The sequence below is a fragment of the Seriola aureovittata genome, chromosome 20 (genome assembly GCF_021018895.1).
Source record: "Seriola aureovittata isolate HTS-2021-v1 ecotype China chromosome 20, ASM2101889v1, whole genome shotgun sequence".
Lineage (NCBI taxonomy): Eukaryota > Metazoa > Chordata > Actinopteri > Carangiformes > Carangidae > Seriola > Seriola aureovittata.
This window is the reverse complement of record NC_079383.1, coordinates 10,635,865-10,660,043: the sequence shown is the minus strand read 5'-3', so window position 1 is coordinate 10,660,043 and position 24,179 is coordinate 10,635,865. Positions and strand designations below refer to the sequence as shown.

At 38.0% G+C, this 24,179-nt stretch overlaps 2 protein-coding genes across 5 annotated transcripts in view; one reads left to right on the top strand and one right to left on the bottom strand.

The window, feature by feature from the left end:
* Window positions 1–21,151, top strand: part of tpk1 (thiamin pyrophosphokinase 1) — a 70,831-nt gene extending 49,680 nt beyond the window's left edge. For 3 of the 4 annotated variants that reach the window (XM_056364615.1, XM_056364616.1, XM_056364617.1), the window contains exon 9: window positions 20,321–21,151. In XM_056364615.1, coding sequence (XP_056220590.1) covers window positions 20,321–20,466 — 146 coding nt within the window. In that variant the 3' untranslated portion in view covers window positions 20,467–21,151. The remainder of the gene's footprint in view (window positions 1–20,320) is intronic. The other variant, XM_056364618.1, reaches the window with a different exon arrangement.
* A 72-nt stretch (window positions 21,152–21,223) lies between these two features.
* On the bottom strand, window positions 21,224–22,970 carry sec61g (SEC61 translocon subunit gamma). Its single transcript, XM_056364619.1, has 4 exons — window positions 22,827–22,970; window positions 22,355–22,458; window positions 22,062–22,164; window positions 21,224–21,396 (listed from the first exon to the last, which is right to left on the bottom strand). Exons 2-4 carry the CDS (start codon window positions 22,446–22,448, stop codon window positions 21,387–21,389), a joined length of 207 nt encoding a protein of 68 aa, XP_056220594.1. The 5' UTR covers window positions 22,449–22,458; window positions 22,827–22,970; the 3' UTR covers window positions 21,224–21,386.
* Between the last annotated feature and the right edge of the window lie 1,209 nt (window positions 22,971–24,179).

The following is a 24,179-nucleotide window of genomic DNA, read 5'->3' as shown; positions in this document are numbered from 1 at the left end:
GAGTAGACAGTTATTGAGCAAACTTTTTACTGGTTGGTGTACTCAAGGGGAGTATGCAGGATGAGATGAAATACCCTTGGTCCAAGTTAATTATATCATGTGTTCTCTTTTTTATGGTAGTTTATCAATAATTTATGTTGTTGTGAAATTAGACCAGACACGGCTCACGTCTGCTTACAGAGCTGAACTTGGGTTTGCCATGAGAGCGAAAGTTTCTGTCATTTATATTTTCTCCAGCACTGTACACTGCTATAATGTTTCAGACAAAATAGACCAAATAAAATTAAAACCTGTTATTTTTGCTCATAAGTTAAGCATTACAATAAGGCATTTTTTAAAATAAAAAAAATATCCTTTTTAACGTCAACAGATTTTAGTATCACACAGTGCACACAATTAGGATGAGAAGAAGAAAAGAATATCTTGATATTGATTCTGTATGTGGTAATATTTAATGACAGATTTGAAATGATATGTTTGCAAAGTCAAATTCATTTTCATCATATTAAGCCAAATGGTTAAACAGAAAGTTTAAAAATTTCAAAAACATATATTACTGTACATATACATTTTCACTGGTATTTATGTTCTCATACCCGAGAAAAATCAAACATTCACCTTGTTATACTTTATTTAGACATGAAAGTTGTTATACACCATATCTGTATTTCACATTTTTTACTTGGGACCTATTTTATATGTAACACAAGAAAAATTCCATTCACCTCTCTTGTATTGAAGTAGTGACAGAAGTTTTCATGGTGGATATCTCAAAACCTCCAGAAAATACATGCTTAGATACTAGTAGAGCTAAAGGAGAAAATATACTTTTGTTGTTTTCATGAATGAACCTTTGCTTCTGTTCAGACATGGCATTAACATCCGACTCGAGTGATATTATCACAAGTGGACAGCTCTAAGTTCAGGTTTGAATGCACCAAGGCGCGTTGAGATTCGATCACTCAGACCACATGTGGCCACATTCTCTTTAGCAGCAGCAGAACTACTCAGCTGACGACCTCTGTCACAGTCTAATAAGTCCTGCCACAGTTTTAAACCAAAAATATTTTACTATTTCTCATGGCTAAAACCTAGTTTCAGTGTAGAGCTGTGCACAGCACATTGAGTCACTCAACCCCTCCTTGACCCCTTCTCTTTTTCGCTTTATTTATCTCTCTCTCTCTCTCTCTCTCTCTCTCTCTCTCTCTCTCCTCTCTCTCTCTCTCTCTCTCTCTCTCTCTCTCTCTCTCTCATACAAACACATTGATAACATACCTGTCCATCATTTTTGGATTGGCTAAAAACAACACATATGTGTTTATTTGCATATAGAGTGGTCACTTGAGATGCATGTGGAGAGACATTCTAATGCCGGGTGTGAACTGACGTACTTAGAGCTGTTCGATTGTGATCGGCTCACCTGAGACGCATGTTAATGCCAGGACGGAACAGGACCTTTGAGACATGAAGGCCAGGCAGGGACACCAGAGTGCCAACCTTTCTGATGGGGGAACCTTGGAGCACATGGGTTGATGCGCTGTGGTACCAGAAGAAAGGAGATACTGCTGGCAGCACAGTCAACTCCTGAGGGTCATGGCAGAAGCAATCTGCTCAGAAATTTCTACAGGCAATTTGTAGATCAATTGAGGCATATACGTTTGACATATATTAAATCCAGGATTTTAAAGGAAAGCACGATGCTTGCCAGTATTGTACAAACTGACATTAGGAGACTTTGAGTTGGAGTGTGATTGAGGTTCTCTTGATGCCTCCCAGGGCTTCCCCTATAAACTACAACACCCTGACCACACTTAAGTTTAATTTTAATTTTCTTTTTTTTTTCTCTCTTCTCATCTTAATTCTACATCTTAAAAACAAAGGAGTATAGAACAGATGCCTTAATGATTTAGCTTGCCTTTTTTAAGCAGATGGTATGATACAGACTGGTACTGTAGTGGTCTTAGAGCTATAATTGTACTTAACATAAACATTTGGAACTTCAGAATTTACCATTGTCAAGGTTAATATAACCCCATTTTGATATTGATTGTTCTCCAGCACAGCAGTAAAGGTTGAATGCACAGGCTTTGCATAGCAAACTCTTCAGAGCCTTCAGCCTGTTGAACTGTGAGGCAAAGAGGAGAAAGGAGGGAGAGTGATCCGCAACATCACAGAGGCGCTGGAGAAAGCCTGTGTGGATGGCTGTGGTGCAAGAGAGTCTTTGTTGAGGCTGTTGTCCAATGAAAGGACTGCACTGTGGTAATGATACTAAAGGAGGGGAGTGTGCCACTAAATAATGAAGTGACTGCAGTGTAGTAGAGGTAAAAATGTAGGAGGGAAGCATACAATTTTATAATGAAGTAACTGCTATGTGCTGTGAATAAAAACATGGTAATCAGTGTGTTGGCTCAAGAGATGGGCAGACATCTGAGTTGGCATGAATGTTGCATTTCACTCAAATCCCTATTTGCAATAATTTCCACTTTTATCAAATTTTTTACTGTCATTTCCCTTTTCACTTTGTTCTTTACCATCTAATTTCATCCTGTGGATGCGTCTCTCAAACTCCTGATATCTCTTCTCTCTCATTATTAGCCGCTGTGACAACTGAGCTACCATACTTATCACCTTCTGTATGTTACTTTAATTTTCAAGCATCAGTGCTAAAATCCCCGTAAGTAACTGTCACTGAATGGTGTCATTGTGTGTATGTGTCCATGTGTGTTTTAGCTTGCATTCAAGCACATGTGTGTATTTCAAGATGGGTTTGGATAGTAGCTCAGGACAGTATTCCTTAATGAAATCATTTCCCATGAAAGATCTTTAAAATTCATGTTAATATAGCATATGCATACACCATTATACACAGCACACATATAGAAGTTATATATGTATATATAGTAGACAGGGCTGTCTCCAGAATACTTCTAGGTTTGTGTCATTTAGCCAGGGAAGAGAAACACAAAGACAAAAACACTAGTTAAAAAAAGTAAATGCAGTCTCTTTGTCATGTGTATGGTGAGCATTAATTCCATTTTTTAGGCCAGTGTTGTCAGCTTAATTGTACTTTTGTGTGATAATTGGTAATGCAGAATCTACATACACATGGTATGTAATATATGGTTATATTCTTATTATTTGTATTCAGTGCATGAGGAAAATTAAATGGGAGAGGATCTTTTTGCTAATTCCACAGATTACTTTCTAAGAATATTTGTTGGATATAAACATCTTTAATCGGGAGCCCTGAGGCTGAACATGTCTTACGGTGTTACTTACTTTTCTTATGGTGATAATTCTCACATAAGAGCCACTATTTGAATGATCAAACAAAACATAATGCATAGTAACATAATGTACCATTACACAACACTAATTCCATCAGTACAACAACACATTCATATTATACTCACCACTCAGCTGCTCTGATTCTCTTTTTTTTGATAGAAACGCTGTTCTCTGTACTACATTTTTCCAGTTGCTTCTATTTTGTCAGTATTAGGCTGCTATTAGTGAAACTTCCTGTAAATGTTTCACATTAAAAGCCTAACAGGAGAGGGATAGTACTGGTTCTATCTGCAGTTGAGATAAATAAATAAATAAATCATTGCTATGGGAGAATTTATTGTATGTATATTCACTATACATACAGTGATTGAAGTTACCACCAGCCTAGCCCTGTAAAAAAAAATGGCATGGTTGGTCATGTCCTTAAATTGCTTGCCAACTCAGTCGGTGCTGAGTCTAATTCTGATAATCCGATAAAGCCGTAATCACAACGATCGGAGTGCACAGGATGCAAAATGGTCTGGTGAGGTGAAATTTAAGCAGGAGTGGATGGATAGAGTGGAATGGAGAGGTGACAGGGTAGGAGTGGCTGAGTCAGAAAAGATAAATGCAAGGAGAGAAAAGAAGGATTTTGGGGAAAGAGTACAGGGTGAAAAACTGGTTGTTATGTGATGACATAAGAGGGAGAGAAAGAGACATGATGGCAGGTATCTCGTTTGTTTGACGTTTGAGGATGCTGACACGCAGCAGGAAATGGAGGATTACGGAACCTGTTGGGAAGTACATTGGAGCTTTTAGTGGGAGCTTGTATTCATGCACACGCACACAGTCGCACACAATCTCAACTGTAATGTAGTCAATTTGCAATAAAGCATTCTTTGCCATTCCTTTTTGAAGAAGAAGTTCTTGTTCCCTCATTCCCTCATTTACTCCTCCTCTTCTGTGCTCATTACTTTTATTATTCTAATTATTTGATATCAAATTACAGAAGAAATCACAGGTGCAGTGTTTGCAGGAGAGTGAGTTTGAACAGCAGACAAGCTGGAAGAGATTCAGTTTCTTTCTTTAGCATGCTTCACCACAGCAGATACTTGCCTATACAGTTGGCTAAAAAACCTGCTTTATCCTGTGTATCTATTTATTTATTTATTTTTTATTTCTCTTAGTTTAAAAATTATCCCAACATTGTATTATTTACTATTCCAGTCTCTCTACTGGGACTTTAGCCAGAATTCTTACCTACTATCATAGTGTAAACCTGTTGTATGTTTGTCTTAATGGGTAAATTCATGCTACCCAACTTGGAATTGCTACACTGCATGACTTTGGTTTATTGTAGGCCTTGGACTGCTTCGTTTTGATGTGATAGAGTGAACACAAGTTTATGAAATAACAAAAAATTTGTGTGTGGTTATCATAAGGGCTGGGTATTGCAACAGATTTCCCAAATCGATACAATTCTGATTCACAAGGTCCCGATTAAGTGCTATTTCTGATACAATTCTATATGGATTCAATTAGAGATATTTAAGTTACAATAACAAATTTATTTGGATATGAATGAGATTCTTAGACAACTAATAACCATGGCTCTGAGAGCTCAACACACTGCAACCAAAGAAAACACAAACAAATTCAGACAAATCTTCATCAATTTGACAATACATGCGCTGCAAATACACACAAAACAACCAAATACACACACACACACACACACACACACACACACACACACAATACAACCAAATATGCAAACGTGCTGCAAATACACACAATTAAATTTCACAAACAGTTGTGTTGTGAGTATTTGCAGCATATTTGCATATATAGTTGTGTTGTCAATATTTGCAGTGCGTTTGTGTATTTCGTTGTGTTGTGAGTATTGGCTGCACATGTGTTGTCAAATTGATGAAGATGTTTTTCTGAATTTACAAGTGTTTTCTTAAGTTGCAGTGCATTGAGCTCTCAATTCCACTGTAACTAATGCTGTAAATTGTATCTCTAACCTGGTGCATTATTAAAAGTATTATTATTTACATTAAGTAAGGATTGAAAGCAGTTACATTAATGCCTGAGCAACAATTTAGACACATCTCAAGAAACAATTGGTAGGTTTCTTTATTTGTTTATTCCACACACACAAATACAAAATACTTTAGGGCAATATAAATATAAAACGTAGGGAGTGGTACAAACCTGTAATGGCTTATATGAAAACCCATGCTTATAACCGATGCTAGCAACATGGACAGGCATGTGCACACACACGCTCGGACCAGCTGACTGTCCCTGAAGTGCTGTTTGTTGTGTGCAGGTACTGTGCTCTGATTAAACAGAGCGGGGAGATCGATACACGGACAGACAGACAGAACACATCACTTAGTTTGGTTTCTTGGTCTGCTGTGTATTCGTGTTTGTAAGTAGAGCTTTCAGACAGTCGAGAGAGAGAGACCGATACGGAGAGTGAGAACTACAAGCCATAAACAGCTGTTTCTACGTGCCTCCCCTTCCAGTATTTTGATTTCTCTGATTATTATTATTTAAACAATTAATAACAGCCATAAAATGTATTTGTCAGAATACTCCTATTACCCACTCAGGGCATCCGAGAAAGAGTGAAAGGTTACTCTTTCTCTCTGGATAACGTAACAACACCCCAGCACCCTACACCCCCCACGATCATATCCGCTATTGGCAATTTCACAGGGTGACGAGAGGACGATCTGACTATGAATAAGATCACGCAACCCTGCCAGGCGTCCAAGTTCTTTCAAATGAGATGATTGAGACAAATGAGACGATAACTTGTGGTCAAGGATGGTTTCTCTTTGATGCTGCTGCTCTTGCCCTGGTCTCACGGCAGCAGCAGTTTTCTTGTGGCCCATAACGTCTGCCAGACATGCTTCAAGGCTTCTGTTTCTGGCTCCTCCGAATCTGCTGTGGTTTGTAGCTCTCCACGGCCCTCCCACAATAATGTTAACCTGGAGGTGGGAACGGAGGCGCTCTACAGTCTTCTGTTGATGGCTGCCTTTCTGCAGTAGACGTGATTGTTCTTTTCTGATGTTTTTTTAAGCAGGAAATATGCAAATCATAGTTCAGACTGGAGCATTAAGTGCAAAGTTTTAATTAGTGGTACAATAGCCCGCTTGTTGGCTCGGCAACTGATGGCCCTGGGAATGTGTATCTTTGTAATGTTTTATGAATTTAACTGTCAAACTTTCATTGAATAATTGAATAGTTTCTCAAATTCAATATCTCTTATTCTTGTACTGATGTCTTATTTTAACTTATTGTTCCTTTGTTCGTTTTAGCTCCTAATCTGCTGAGGTGCTGCAATCTTGTACATTTCATCAGAAGTCTCTACTTTTGTTTGTTCAAATTGTCCTTATTCTAAATGTCAAGCAGTGCATCTGTTCTTACTTGGACCAAATAATACAGCGACCATCTGTGGGAGCCATTCTGGTGTTTGTTTTTAGCTTCATGTGCTTATTCCACCTGCAAAGAATTCAGCCTTAAGATTTATAACTGTAAATGCAAATCGTGATGTCTTCCGGGACCCTTAAAGTTCACATTAGACATTTCAAAATGAACCACGTACAGTGTGAATTGGTTTTACTTCAGAGATATTTTATTTTATTTGCTTTTTTCATATATGCACACAAAATTGTTTAGTTCTCTTAAAATGTTGGAACTTAGGAAACTAAGAGTGAATCCCAAAGTAATTAGTCCAGAGTATAAGAAAGGAGAAAAGATATTATCAGTATCATTAATCAGTAATGATGACCATAATTTGGTTTTCATTAGCTATACTGCTTATCCTTATAGGGTTGCGTGGGGGCTGGAGCAATCCCATCTGACATTGGTGAGGGCGGGGTACATCCTCAACAAGTCGCTAGTCTAGTCTATTACAGGGCTGACATATAGAGACAAACAACCATTCATAATCACATTCACACCAATGGGCAATTTAGAATCCTAACCTGCATGTCTTTGGATTGTGGGAGGAAGCCAGAGTACCCGGAGGAAACCCGTGCAGGCACGAGGAGAACATGCAAACTCCACACAGAAAGGTCCCGGCCAGCTGGCAGGTTTGCATCCTCAAAACCTTGCTGTGAGGCAACTGCTAATCACTGTACGCCTGTGCCACCTAATAGTTACATATGGGCCTTATTTTGTTCCAGAATACATTAAAAAGTCTTGCAATTAGTTGCACTTTAAATATTTTTCTTGATTGGTCATGCCTGGGTACATAAACCCAGAATAAGCTGTTGTCGCCCAGGTTCTGATTATTCATTGGTGTTGCCTACACTTTAAGACCCCCACAAATTTATTTGCATTAAGTAGCACTAACCTCGACTTTTCCTTGCTCATTTTCTTTGCTGTTGTGCATTCCATTGCCCTTACTCTACCCACCTCGACCCTGCAGAAAATAAGTGGCACTGGACCACCCACAGCAAATAACTACTGTAATATTAATCTGACATAAAGGGATGTCATTGAGTCTCCACGGCCTTGAAAGGAGGAGAGGAGTCACCCACTGGAAACCACCGACATGTTCAGCTCTAGCAAAGCAACCTTTAGATCACAGTGTGCATGTGTGAATGTACCACATGTTTACCACATTAATGCCTACAGTTATGTGGAGGTTGGGGTATTCTTTTCACTTTCTCTAGCATTAAAGACTTATTTACACTGATAATAATGTTTTGCAGTGTTTAGCATTAAATGTCACAGAGCTGGAGATTTATTCAGCTCAGTAAACCTCATACACACACTGATATAGCACACTGATGTTACTATGGAGGCTACTGTAATTGGGATGTCAATGAATTGATGTTAATGTATTATATTTAGCATTTTTCATCCTTTTTTACTTAGCATGAGAAACAATCCATAATGCCAAGGCCATTGTGTTTCTTAACACACACCAAAACATTTTTACTTCCTTTTTTCCCCTGTGCATCACAAGGACCAGACACAAGCATCAATAGCATGCAGCAAAGATTGTCTATTACCACTAGCAATTAATGACACCTTACCCTAAAGCCAAATACACAAAGATTAAAGATATTGTGTAATGACAAGCTCATTCAATGTGTACCAGTAAGGAATTATATATTTAACTTACCAAAAACAACTGTTATTAACATTTTTAACTGTTATATAAACCAATCAGCAACTAAATGTATCTGTTAGAGGTATCTGCTATGAAAGTAATATTCACTCTGAAAGTTTTCAGCTAACATTATCCCTTGACATGATTAGAAGCTGAGCCATCGTGCTGAGGTTGGATATCGGGGGAAATGCAGTGGGAGTGGGTGTATGAAGGAGAGGTAGGGGTCTGATGTAGGTTCTGTAGGCCTTGATAATGCTGCTGCTCAAAAGCATGGATCAATTGATACTGTTTAACCTGAATCTGCCCAAGTCTAGTAACTCTTTATTGGTGAGTTGGACTCGAATATTTTAAAAGCCAGGATCAGTCAGAAGGTTCAGTCTTGGCTTAATTTTTTTTATTTTTTCCTTTTTCCTTTGCTTTTATGGATATTGCTTTTGTAGAGTTGTTCAGTGCATTTACATTACTGATATGAAGGCTACTTTTGAGAGATAAAACTTTCTTTTGCACTCATTAAAAGGATTCCTATAAAACCTTAAAAGAACTCAAGCTAAATAGACACCTGCACATTGACTGTGAATGAAAGTTATGAAAAAGACTGAATGTTTCATCAAGCACATTGTGCTCAGTTTAAATGGTCCACACATTAAGTCTGTTGCCTCTGGCTTTCGAGAACAGCTGTCTTCCATAACTTATATGGCCTATTTATATTTAAAGTGAAAAACACATTTTTGAAGACATGACAATGTTATGATCTTTGACAAGCCTATCAGTATAACTGCTGTCTCCTAGGGCTTGACACCAGAAGACAAAGGTTCTTAATTTGTGATGTTACATTTTGGATTATATTCAATTAATGTTCTACCACGGTGCTACTTGAAGATGTGGAACTATCCGGTCTAAATCAGCCTGTTTTTTTGGTACATTTTAAGCTGTTTTACAGATTTTATGCTAATGTTTTTAATTCAGGACTTTCTATTATCATATATAAAATATCTTAGTTTTGATTATGACCTGTACTTGGAGCTCAGTCTTTGTCGTGAGTTAAAGGTCAGAGGCCTCTGCTGATACATTTCACTGTCCATGATAACATTTTTTGCAACTTTAAGACTTAATCTAAACTCCTGCACACATAAACATCTCTCCAGTGCTTTTGAAATACATTGTTGAGCTCATTCAAAACTATGGCAGCCACAGTTTAAATGGCCATTACATGCCTCAGGCTTTATGCTTTGTGTTTAAACACCCATTTCCCATTATGCTTCTCACTGGCAGCCATCTATTATGTTCCTTAAGAACTAAATTGGGGTCAAGAGCCCAACAGATGAAATTCCTCCAAGTGTGCATTTGGAGGACTTTTAAATCACCACAAAACTTTATTCCCACAAGTAAATAGCAAAGCCCTTATGGATGATTATGGATAGGAAGGTCAGCTAGACAATAGGTCTCCATCTGTGACTGACATCTACTATCCTATATGTGTGTGTCCCAGTGTGCGTGTGGTGTTTGGAAAACATCCTTAGTCATCTCTTTGTGACTCAGCCTTCTCCCATCTAATAGCTTAATATTAAAAAGCCTTCATCCTAACGCAGGCTGAGTTATGGCTTTTGGCACAGTGTGTGTGATTGTGTCGGGTGAAACCTGCTTCATCATGGTGTTTTTGGCTTAGCATGGATCATAATGAACAACAAATTTGAATAGCTGTCATTGTGTGTGGTTGGGGAGGTGGGGGTGTGGGTGGGTGTGTGTGTGTGGGGGGGGGGTTGAGTATGAATGTATCTTTTCTTTTAAATGGTTGTGTTTTATATTTGTGTGTGTGTGTGTGTGTGTGTGTGTGTGTGTGTGTGTGGTTATTTCATTGTGCTCTTGTTTGCATTTCACAGTGTGTTCCTTTGCTTTTATGTATGGGAATGCTAATATATATGTGTGTGTGTGTGTATGTGAGTGTGTTACGCATGTGATAGAGAGAGAGAGAAACTTCTATGAACCATGAACAATGGCTGTCAGCCCACTGATGACAGGCTGTGGAGGTTTTTCCTCTATAAAGTTTCCATTCAGCTTGATATGCAAATAAGCTCCTAGTACTCCACAACACCAGTTCCACCCCTGTTCGTTATAACTCAGCATAATCAGAGTCATATATCCATACACTAACAAACATCAGACTCTCATGCACATACATACACACGTCTTGGAGTTATAATCATTAAGACTATAGTCCTAGCTGAGTTGGGGTTTTTTTATAACACAGGTCCCAGTTCCAAATGACACAGCAAAAAAATAAGCCAAGAGTGGCTGCTATGTAGCATAGTACATAATTAATGTGCCAGAGTTTTTTCAAGTCTGACAATGGCATTGCTCAAGCAAATACTAAATTGCATTAATGCAACAGGGGAAGACTGTGCATTTGTTCATGTGGGTTTAGATGATATACCCCGTCATTTTGTTTTAATGAAGAAGGTTAATGAAGACAGTCAGTGTATTCTTAATCACATACTTATATACATAATCACAGTAGATAAATGTGTAAATCACTGCTGATTATTTTATCTGTAAGTGGTCTCTATGATTTGTCCTGTATCTATATTTGTTCTGTATCTCCAACATGATAAAAAAATTACATATACATTTTATCCATATTGCTCACACATACTACGCACTACCTGACACATGCATACATAAACACACAAATATTCATGTATGTTTGAGTCTGAGACAAACACACACAGACGTTTCCATCTATACATTCATCCATTTCCTTATACCTTTCACTCCGTCTTTCCTCAGCCCTTCCAAATACCACACTTAATACACAGCTACATTCGCTATTATCCAAATGCAGTGTTTAAAATGTCATCATAATGGTAAAGGACCTTCAAATGACCCAGTGCTACACACACACACACACACACACACACACACACACACACACACACACACACACACACACACACACACACACACAGGGACATATGCAACATTTCAGAGCAACAGCACCTGTGAACACACACATCAACACATAAACTAGAGCAACATGAAACACATAGAAACACAAGCACAAAAACAAAATTGACAGGTGCTAAGTTTGATTAAAAAAAAAAAAACAGGTGAACCCAGATGGATTTTGGCGGCTAAGTCTCTCAGAGAGCCGAAGCAATTGAGAAATCTTAATTAAAAGTAAACTTTGGGTAAGATTAGAAAGCTTGCCCTCACTGTTAATGAGAGCATGCTGTTTATGAAATGTAAGCCTTCACAAACACATCGGCATGTAAATGAGAGCGTTGAATGTTTTAATAAGCACTTTACTACATGTTCCATATTTTTAGTTACATTCCGAACATGAAGAGTCACTGAGAGCATAGAAATGCAGTATTTTGACAAGTTAGACATGCATAATGTGTAGCATGTAGCTTAATTAACCAAGACTCGCGGAGTAGGCTGCAGAAAAGTTAATTTGATAACATCTTAAAGCACCTCTAACACTCGTTGGGCACACAGTGATGAAAATAGTTCTACACAGCCTTCCTTTTAGGCCCCTTTGCTTTAAGAGGTAAACATGCTTTGTGAAGACTCTAATAATGTATGCTGTATTGACTAAAGCAGCAGGGATTTTCCTTGTGTTGAAGTTTTAAGTGACGTTTTGTGCTGTGATGTTTGGTTCAAACTCTCCGAGAACACACAATAGCCTTATTAGAAAAATAGGCGAGTCATTTGGATCCCATTTTGAAGATGTGAAACAGCAGGGGAAAAACATTTTGATATGAATTCAGAAAAAATAAATCTAAGAATATGTTGACAGGACTGCCTTTAAAGTTTTGTTCTGCTTCTGAGATGAAGCGTTGCAGCTTAAGCCTTCAGCAGTGTGGGCTGCCTGAGAATTCAGTATTCAGGAAGCATTCTAAATACAGGAAAGGATTGTTTTCAAAGGAGGGCAAAGCAATGTACTTTATCTTGTAGTCAAACAGATAGATGTGTCTGACAAACTTGGTTCAGTGAGGTCTTACCCAGTGTCCCTGCCAGAGGCAGACATCTCTACTATAAGATCTCTCCTTTTCTCTCTTTCTCAAGATGCAAACATGTACCCTGACCTTCCATTCTTTTCATATCTCTTTTTTTTTTCTTTCCCTGCCTATGTTTTTCTGCTTGTACACTCGCCTAATGTTTTTGTCTCATTCTTTCAGGGATTCAGCTCAAAGAAATTAATCTATTCCCCCTTTATCTCGCTGTCTTGCTTTTTCTTTCATATCCCCTTTCTACATATGTTCCCGCTCACTGTTTTCCTCTGCTACACCTTTCCACATAATGCTGCCTCTCACCAAACTCTCTTTCTTCCCTCTCACATCCTCCCTCTCTCCTTCGCTCCTCCTCACCAAGGTCTTACAGAGGGGAAATGAAAAGTGTATGTATTCTGTAGTGGTGCAGTGTGGCAGCAGGAGGGGAAACTGCTGTTTTATGGTTTTATTTATGGTTCTGTAAATTTCTGACGCTGTGCACATCACACACACAGGGCAGAGGGGGAATGAAGAGCAGCCTGATGTGAACTGCTGCTGGTACCCCCAGTGGAGACTAGCAAGGAGGCAGAGGAGGAGTGAACACATGCCCACACACATTCACAGATTTTGGACCAAATATGCAATATCTACAACCTACTGCATGCACTCTCACACACATATCCATGCCAATACCCACACACACACACACACACACACACACACATCTAAATACATACACTCAAGTATTCATGACAGGATACTAATATCCACAAACACATGAACTCCATCAATTTATCTACTCAAACACTTCATCAAGGAAAACTCATGAACAATGACTTATCCCCATAATCACCTGCTAATATCAAAATACATAATTTGCTCTCCTGTCTGTTTGCACGTTTCTCTCTCCACTGACTGATATCACGTTCCCAGCAGAGACGAGTTTTCTTATCTGAAGGTCAACTTAAGCCAGAACAGTATTTGTCACCTCACACTCTTAGACAAACCCAGCAGTGCCATCATAAACATTTAATGGAAGCGGCTATCATTGCACTGCAGATGGTCCTAGCACTGCTAGTGCATGTCTTGGCTGATGTTCTGGCCAATAAATAGCGTTAAATATAATGAGAATGTCAGATAGAGGAAATGGACATTGCCATATTGAAATCATAGGCAGATATAATATGCACAGTGCATGTTTACTCATGTAGAGTACAGCCGTATCTTTCATATCAGTGATGTTTGGAACCCCATTTTACCACAACTACAATTTGAAGTACTTGTACATTTTATACAACAAATTTGCTTTTGTTTTTTCATGGAGTGTGATCATTGTTCACACTCCGAAGGATTTGAATCAACTGTTCAAACAAAACTCTAAGAGGCTGTCATGTAGTTTTGCATCTGAGTGGTTCACCCAGAAAAAGGAGAGAAAGGACAAATCAGCATTTCCTTGTGTTCTGTTAGAGTAAGATTTCTTACTTACTTCGCTGAAAAATGTAAATTGTGGATTAACTGAAGTTTTTGCTTCATCCATCTCCGAACTGCAGACAAATGTGAGCTTAGAATTCATTCATTTCAGTGTCTCAAAAAAAATAAAAAATAAAAAAAAAATATATATATATATATATATATATATATATATATATATATGAAAAAAGTATATTCCCCAAGGTTGTTTGGTGGATCTAAAGATGAACTGTCTATTAATGGCATGGGAATTAATGACGTGTAGTATTATTCTCAATGTGGTGAGAGAACTGCAGTTTAGAATGTGAAACACATTCGCACCTTAACCTCATTTGAATCATTTGGACATCTCAGTCTTGAACAAACATGATTAATAGAAAATGATTTTCCCTCTCTAACTGTGAAGCGCGATGAAATTTGATAGCACGCTGGTCTAAAGGCGTGGAGGATCTACCGCCTGAGTTCAGTTTCCTTCTCAGTGACAAATCGTGTTAAAAGGGGCCACGTGTTCCTTGCCACACACACTCGGCCATAATAGGAAACGAAAATAATTTTTTTTTCTTGTGTTGGAGTACCTGGGATCACAGTGACTTAACTCAATGTTATTTTAAAGGTGTGATGTGTCACATTTTCCTGTCAATCAAAAAATGTAATGCTTCATTACAAATCATCAGCAGAATTAGCACGCATAATCTGAATCATTAATGATAAGAAGGGTTGCTTTTTCTTGCCTTGATGCAGATGAGCATCTTCCTATCAGTGATTTAATATCGGTAACTACAATTTCCAAGTCAGAATGATGATAGCAGTGGAATGAGTGTAATCTGCACAGACAAGCCATTTCTAGCAGGTGCTACATGTACAGAAAAGTGAAATAAAGATTCATAGATCGGTATCGTCATTGAAAAACAAATAAACTGGGAAATAAGATCTTTTTTTATACATTAACATAAATGGAAGATTTAGATCAGTTACCTTGACTGTGGCCCTGTTTTTGATTACAGTGTGTGATAGATAATTTTACACCAATGTTTGTGTGTTTAAAAATGCTTGATGCAGCACCACTAACATGACTTCTGAGAGCTTGTTTGCAAAGAAATATGGGGAGGCAAAAGTGGAGCAGCAACAGTCCTCTCTCCCTTTCAAAAATGGCCCGTAACACCCATAATTCCCCTCTCTACCTGTCCACTGCAGTGTGAGAGTCTGCAAGTCTCTCCTCTCCTCGCCCACCCTCTCTCCTGGGTAATTTGTTGTGTAAATACGGTCCACTTACAGCTGACGGGCCCTTTCAGCTGTGGCGCTGGAAATGCAATTACAGGCAGCAAACATCTCCATTGTTATCACTGGAGGGTGCGATGCTCATTTCGGTCCCCTCTGCAATGGGGGCCGGTATTGATCGGTATCAGCTTTGAGGAGGGGATTACTAATGAAGCCATCTGAAAGCCTTTTGTGCTCAGTAAAGAGTTTGAACGGGCGTGTGTGTCTGTGAGTGTGTGTGCATGTTTGTAAATGGATGTGTCCATGAGAGACAGATGGAGATAATCTGTGTTAGTAAATGTAGGTGTCACTCGACCATTCCTGTTGAGCATGCCTCCTAACGCTTTTATTATAGGGCTCTGCTGCCTCTGGTGGCAGTTCTTATTACACCAGCTATCAATTTTCACCCCTGAATATATCTGTTTTCCTCTTTGGTTGTAATAAGATCATATTGTACTGAGGGATAAATCCCATGATATTTCTTATAGCAATGATATAAACAGTTATGGAAGGTTTATTCGGCCTGCAGAGGAACCTAATGTGTGTGGAAATTGGTGTCTTCTAAGAAAATAGTTTTAGCTATATACTATTTTGTTTTGTTTTGTTATAGTGTTAACTAACATTAGTGAATAATTGGGATATTCCATTGACCTACTGTACTCCTGCTGTATTGTTAGCCTATTCCAGCCTTTACACAAAGAGCTTAAAAGCCCTGAAAACTTAGAACTCAAATGTTATAATTGAATATTAATGAATAAATGAGCAAGTTATGGTTTAAAAATATTGTTATTTATTATTAATTAACAGTGTAACACTCAAAAATGTTAATCTGCTTAATCATGTAGCTGAGGTTTGATCAGATTTGATTAAACATGAAAACATGTTCAACAAGAAAACAACCCCACCCCTGTTATCACATTTTGATTGAAATATTGGTACATTTTGATTGGTGCACATATACACGATATCACCTTTTTCTCACACCACTGAATCGGAACTCTGTTATGTGCAATAACTAAAATGGACAATCGTATGTCATAGGATCACATTGCTCACAATAAGAGGCTGATTAAGAAATCAGATTTTCAGGGCCTTTGAAATTAACATTGCATTTTTATTAGAATCCACACAGAAGTCCTTTACAATTTTCCTGTGAGGACTTTTTGATCCTCCCAAAGAGACAAATAAAAGTGTGCATGCTCACTCACGCGTCTCACAAAACGCCTTAACCTCTCTCTAGCTCAGGCGACCCTTGTGGCTCTGCTGGTATGAACTTAGTTGGAACACATTACCCTGCAGAGAAAAACCTTCAGGCCTGCACTTTCACACAGTCAGACATTATTCTCATACGGCCATGGCATGGTGACTGTGGCTCTGTGTTCACTCGATTATTAAGTACCTTAACTTCACATACAACTTGTTTTTCTCCCTGTTCCTAGTCAAGCTGGTCTAAAATCATACTTACTCTGCAGTCTTTGAAGCAGAACAGGTTTTTTTTTTTTTTTTTGCCCGTTTGATGTACGTGCAGGCGCCTGTGGACAAATGATTCGCTTCATTCTATCTTACTTTGTTCCTTTTGTGTTCATTTCCGCCTTTGCAGAATAATATCTTACACCAATAACATTTTTGCATATTCATAATATTCTTATTTTCTAATGTTCTTCATGTTTGCCTCTTTTAGAGGATGTTGAAACAATGCAATTATCAGGTGTTGGTTTGGGTTAATAGTGTGCAAGATATTGTGTGATGTTTGAGGCATAGCATTTGCTAAAAAAGGTGGTATGATTAATTGGTCTTTTTATTCTTCTCAAGAGAATAGCATTTGTATTACTTTGAAATTACCTACGTATAGAAAGAAGCTGTATGTCTAAAGGAATGTGCTTTATTCTCTGATCGGCACACTGAAAACTTATAACACCAGACCTGGAATTCATAGGTCTGGTGCAGTAGATTACATTTTTATTTCATCAAAATTTACAAAGCCCACAGACAAAACTTGGATATTTTGTACTAATGATCCACCGAAGTTGCCTTAGCACCCACTTCTCTGAGATTGAAGGAAAATTGTCCCTTTAAATATCCCCCTTGTTTGCAGCTTCATGATTAACTTTGATGTTTGATAAATGAATGCTTTTGAGATCTGACTCACATTTTCTGAAAGCTGACTCTATTGTGTGTGTATCTGTAGGAAAAAAAAAAAGATAACTCAAAATGTTTTTTGTCTTGCAGCTGAAATCTTTATTTTTATATCAATCTTTTTTGCTAAAATGTGGTGGAAAATTAAAACTGAAGCTGCTCATTCTGCTCCCCAAATACGTTTATATGGTTTGTCCTGTCCTGGCGGTCTTTGTCACTTTATTAAATAGTATTTGCATTCACGTTGCCCGGCCAGTCAAGATTTTAACAACATAGCAACAGCAGTCAAATGAAGCAACTTCACGAGTGCGACACTAAATGTTATCTGTTATCTTTGATGATGTAGAATGGGTGAAAAGTTACACATGGGTGCCTTTTAAGGTCATTCATCCAGGAGCAATATATTCAGAAGAACAGATGGCAATGCTGTTTCTGCAAATGATAATAGAACAAAACAAGTAGAAACAAAACCTCACCTGATCTTCCGTGCTCCAGCTGTGGTTTGTGCCACTCAGAGCACTAATCCTTCAACTCACTTTCAAACACTGCTCATGGCCCACTACTACCAAGCAGGCAAACCAGATAATTAGAGCAAGATAGCTAAAAAACTAAGAAAAATTCCATGCTCAGAGACAGAGTTCTTTAGAGACTACAAAAAAAACCTACATTGTCTTGGTTTATGAAAGTGCTGAGACATGAACAGGTGAAAGCCTTCTCAAAAAACCTGTTTGAATCAAGGTCTAAAGTCACACCAGAACTTTTTGGGCTTTTTCCATGAAGTATTACACACATTATGGAAACTGAACTGTAGGGTTAGAAATTAATTAAGGAGAAATATTTTACTCTTTAATTAGCTGCAAATGGTAATAACAGTGACAGATAATAGTGGATGAATAACAGAAAGCCCCAGGTGTAAATCTCCTGAGGTGAGTCTGCCCTTTTCACATTAGACACGATCCAACAGCTCCACTCTCAGGGTGCTTGTCAGCTCAGCTTGTTCAGACCAAATGTTGCGTGAAGAAATGTAACTGTTAATGGGAAGAAGTGACACACAAATTCATATTTCTGCCATTTGGGCCCATTGAAGCACAGTCAATGGTTTGTTATTTTCCATAAAGATGAATTGTTTTGCATGACTAAATTCCTCACAAAAACTTCTATGTACTATACACTCACCAACCATTTGAGTATTTCTGAAATTGCTGATCTCCTGAGATTTCCATGCACAAGTCTCTAGAGTTTTATCAGAATGGTGCCAAACAAAAAAACATCCGGTGAGCGGCAGCTCTGCAGACAGAAACACGAGGTTGATGAGAGAGATCAGAGGAGAACGTTGCCTGGTTGGAGCTGACAGAATGTTCTACGGTAACTCAGATAACCACTCTTAAAAACTGTGGTGAGTCACTACATCTGAAGCCAATAGAACACCTCTGGGATGTGGTAGAACGGGAGATTCTCAGCAAGAGTGTGCAGCAGACAAATTGCAGAAATTATGTGATTCAGTCATGTCAACATGGTTCAGGATCTCTAAGGAATGTTTCCAACATCATGGAAACATCATCCAAGAATTGAGACTGTTTTGAGAGAAAAGGGAGGCCCCGAGACCAAGTATTAATATGGTGTTCCTAATAAAGTGCTCAGTGGGTGTATTTACTGTATATGAGAGTTGCAGCCAATAATAATATATGAAGTCATTCAGAGTTTTATGTTCACCAGTTTGAATCTTATCAAAATTAATAATACTCTCAACAACATGGTTATTAAACTAAATGTTTGGCCCCTTGACTTGTTCTTAACACTCACACATACACACTGATAGAATATGATGTCCCTCACTCCAGATAGTACTGAGTTTCCTGGTTTGACCACTTGAGGTCAGTGTTGGCCAAGTGTCCTTTCAGGCCGTATGGTTCAGTTCAATCAGTTCACGCTCAGTTCAACGTTTGGAACATCTGTTATAATCAGCCTATAATAAGTAACTGACACTGGATGATCTGTTCCCACCACTTGTTTTTGCATTTTGAATTCGTTAAACTGAGAGTGAACTGATTATGTCTTCTGGTGTGGAGACAGCATGAAAAGTACACAAAGAGAAAGTTACATATGGAAGTGGAGCAAATATTTCACCCATTTACAATCTTTAAAGCATTAGGACAGTCTTGAATGTGAAAATATCCAGGGCTAGAAATGCCAGCTGTAGGGATAAATAGTAGTGGAAAAATTGAATCTAAAGTTGTATCTGATCTGAATTCTTTATTCAAAACTTTCCTTTTCTAAAGGTCATCGCTTTGAAGAGTTCTTCCTCATTCACTGTACTATATTTGTCATTATATAATTAGGGTTGAAGTAGCCATAACTATACCAAACAAAGAGCCTTATGTGACTTGTAAGTGGTTACCTTTCCTTTGTCAGCTGAAGGATTTCTTAGCTCTTCAGTAACCACAAAGTACTGTAGGAGCATGCTCAATGGCCTTCGCATAATAGCCTTTGTGAAAGTGTGTGGTTTTGGCTGTGAAGCCTGTGTGTCCCTCAGACCGCCTCATTAGGTGGAAATGTCTGAGTTAAGACACAAAGCGAGGTCATGTGGACCACCTCACCCCAGTTACACAGGCTCTCCAAGGCTTTCATACAGCTGCATTACAAATAGCCAAACAGTTATTAAGAAAAATATAGACTATCACCAGCCTTATTTTTTAAAGTACAGATGAATTTGATCACATTTCATGACAATAGCATTGGTATCACTTGGTGCAAACTAAATAACCAGTTTCCACAAGTATAAAAAAAACAAACATAATAAATCAATTAATATATAATCTGTAAAAGTAAGAATGACATCCAATCATTTTTAATGTGCCTTCCATGACCCAGTGAAGAAAAGTAAATTGCAACACTGTGCTTTTTCGGCAGAAAGCATGCCAGCTCAGGTCTTTGTGAAGCCCTCATTCATACTCACTGTAATCTATTTCTGTGTACTGAATAATTTAACTTGACTAACAGTATCACTCACTAGACCCTCATCACTGCTGCATTTAACTACATTTAATCTGTCTTCTCTGTCCAGATAACCAGGTCCTGCAGTTTGGGAAGCTGGTGAGCACCTCCAACACCTATGAGCATGTAGACCCCGGTAAACCCAAGAAGCCTGTAACTGTGATCACAGACCAGCCACTTCTCTGGAGCATGGGCATTCGTAAGAATAGGGGATAAAGCAGAAAAGATTCTTCTTCTCAGTTAATATTTCTCTAATCGCACATGGAATGAAACTTTTTCTGCAGATGAGCTAAAGCAAAATCACTAGTTTTGTTTTAGTTTGGTTTGTGTAGCATGTAGTCAAAAATGAAGGAGCTTGATGCACTCTTACATGTGACAAAAATCTCACTTTTTTTATTATTGTATTGTGTGATATCATGATCAACTTGACTTGGTCAACATGGAACACAGGAAAATTCAAAACTGGCCAAAAGAACTGACTACTAGTTTTAGTTTTTATATCATAGTGGCCATCCTTGTCAATAGTGTGTCTATTTATACTGTATTCTTATAACATGCCTTGTGTTTCTTCACTGTACAGGTATTGGCTCAAAATGAACTCCTGCTTATGAATATGCACTTTGTGACCAGAATCCAAGCCTTAACCATGCTAACATCTGGTTCCTTTCATTGAAAAAAAACAAACTTTATAGTTAGGACTGAAATAACATTTCAGAGAATTACAGTCAAGAGGCATCACCGTACCCATATTACAATTTCCTTTTGAAAATGATTCATGTATCTGCTCTGCATTACAGCCAACAGTATGTGCCTTTGACATCCTCCTGTTCCACTGTCACCTTGTTATTTGCAATATCTGTTAAGTGTTATGGAACATCCAATAAAAAGTATCTGCACCTTTGGATGAGTTAATTATTGTTGTATACAATCTAATGATAGCAAGGATATCTGCATAGACAGGACAAATCAATCATTGGGTTTCCATTTGTTTTATTTACACAGCGAAATATAAATGTTGTGCACAGAATGTAAAAATGCGATCCCTTCAGACCCAGTCACACCAGCCCAATAGCACTTAATAGCATCGTCTCCCGTCCCAAGGTTTTGAAGTTTGAGTTTTTTTTCTTGACCAGGATTTAACCACCACTAGAAGAAAAACAAGGAAAGCAGTGTTAGTAACTTTAGAAACCTAAATGTATCCATATTTTACACTGTAATAATCAGTTGAGCAGCAAACTCAACTTAAGAATGCCACTCCTAATAACGCAATGAATGTGTCCATCAGTACCACTTGCAAAGATTCTAAATTCAGGGCTCAATGACTTGGATGAAAAGGGGATCTTAATAATATGAGAGCTTCTTGCAGCCCTGACAAAGACATGGTATTTAAAATCCAAATACATTGAATAAACTTGTCATGCTGTACCACAGATGAAACAGTGGATGAACAGTGAGTGGATGGACAGTTAAAATCAGTTGATCGGGAAAGTAGGGTCATTATCATAATCTCTCTCTCTCTCTCTCTCTCTCTCTCTCTCTCTCTCTCTCTCTCTGTGTGTGTGTGTACAGTCATCACGGATAACAGTGAGACAGTGGGTCTAGATAGCACTTTCCTGGACAGAACAAGGATACAAACAATACCAAAGCAAGACAAAACAGTTTCTCTTGGTACACCTCTTCACTGTTCCTCTTAGATTTATCACTGACAATAATTCACTGTAAAATAGTTTGAATTAAAAAATAAATAATAATAATATATATACATATATAAATAATGATGTATGATACAAGTTACAATGTAAATTACTTACACAATGATATTGTTGATGGGAATGTGAATGAGCTTAACAAAGAAGCCGATGAAGCCCATGATGGCAAACCCAATAGCTGTGGCCATTGCTATCTTCTGGAATTCTGAAGGGGGGACAGGAATAATCAAGGTTAAAATACAGATGATTTTATTAAAGTGAGTTACTCAACATGCTCTTTAGATACGAAATGTATTAGGCGAGCAGCTCTGGCTTGAAAATTAGTATTTTAAACTGAAGATTTGAAACCGTTTCCGGCACAACAAAGACTGAGGCAAATAAAGTATAAACGGTACCTTTTCTGTCGGGTTTTGTGCATCTTTTTACGAGCCTGATGGAGTCTTTGACGAATTGCCGGCTGGGCTCAACAAACTGCATCACCTGATCCATGGTGTTTAGGCTGCAGACAGACGTTCCAAAAGACAAAGTCAGTGTTAAAGCTTGGACTGCTTTCGGTGCTGACGTTGACTTCAGCAGCCGGAGCCTTTCGTGACTCCCACAACGTTATGATGGATAATAAACCGTACATCTTTGGCTTTCCCATTAAACGTTAACTAATTGTCAAATATACGTCTTCATCATTGAAAAAAACTTATCTTAAGTCAGTTATAATAATTAGTCAACTCTTCCTTGCTAGCTATCGCAAGAAAAGCTCGACGTAAGGTTAGATGGAAATCCAACAAATACAAGTCAAAGGTCTCACATCAGTTAATTTATTAGACTATTGTGAAAATACAATAATATTTAAGGGAAGAGACCTTAGCTTACCTGTTTCCGAGGTCGTGTTTGATGAGAAGACAGTCAGAGCAGTGAAGGCCACGTAGCTTTCAGGCAGCTTGTTAGTGAAGAAGAGCTGACGTAGACTTTAAACGCGCATGCGTATGAGTCGCTATTTCTTTTTTTATTTGAGCTTGAATTATTGTCCACACTGCCACCTACAGGCCAGGAGGTTTACATACAGATACGGTCTGTTAGCTCTCATTACAGCAATAGACCATTTTCACAGCAGGACATTTTGACTTGTCATAGCAGGAAAACCTCAGATGTTACTAATAATATTAACTATGGCTCTGTTCTTCTCAAGTGTCCCAGTACACCATGACAGTGTGACAGTGAGTAACATGCACAATACCAGGACCTGGAAAACAAAGTAGGGAAATGAAACCCAGTCATCATTATTCTCATCATTTACATCTGTGCTTTTCCCATTGTAACACATCAAAATGTCCTCTGTGAAAAAGGCATTTAGTACCATGGGTTACCCAAATTTTCTTAATGATTTCCATTTTTATTCCAACTCTTTAATTTGACTTCAAATGATAGAAAGCACTGAGGTCCTAAATCATTTTTAAGACTTAAAAGATTACTGACTCACATTACCTGAATATATAATTCCACTCATTTTCTTTCCCCACACATTATTTTCTCTACCAAATGTAAACAGCTTTATTAATATATTTTTCTCTATTGTAAAAATATCCTGACTCACTCTCTTTTTTTATTAACAAACTGTAATTTCAATTTAGTGAAGGAAGAAGAGACGTTTTGCTGTAAGTTTATTATAATAAAGTGAGAACTTTTAAAACAGCATTTTAAAATAAGACTTCCTTTCTGGAAACGGGACAGCTGACTGATGGGATATTATTATTTGGTGAGTGTGATTATGCACCTTTCACAATACACACATTCCTTAGAGGGAGCATTAGGCCTCTCCTGCAGCCACTCTCTTGCTCATGCCACATTCCTTTAGTCTTAAATACTCCCTCATGTGATTTAGATTAAGATACGGTTTCTTAATATAATTCTTGTATTTTCTCTTGATCTTTGTTCTCTTAATATACTTATTCTATAGTTTGACTAGCACTACTCTTAGATTAGTAGTCATTTCCAGCTAAAGAAGTCCATGTGCTGCAGTCCAGAGTATTTTATACACTGTTACACTGTAAATCCATTATTGGGGCAAAAATTAATTAGAAGAGTAAATAATACCAAACAGCACTACGCTATAAGCAGCAGGATTTCAACATTACTTTTTACATATGTCACTAGTGACAATGAAGTGACTGTGGAGTAAGTCACATCAAAATTCAGTCATCTGTTTGGGTGGCACTGGCTAAAACT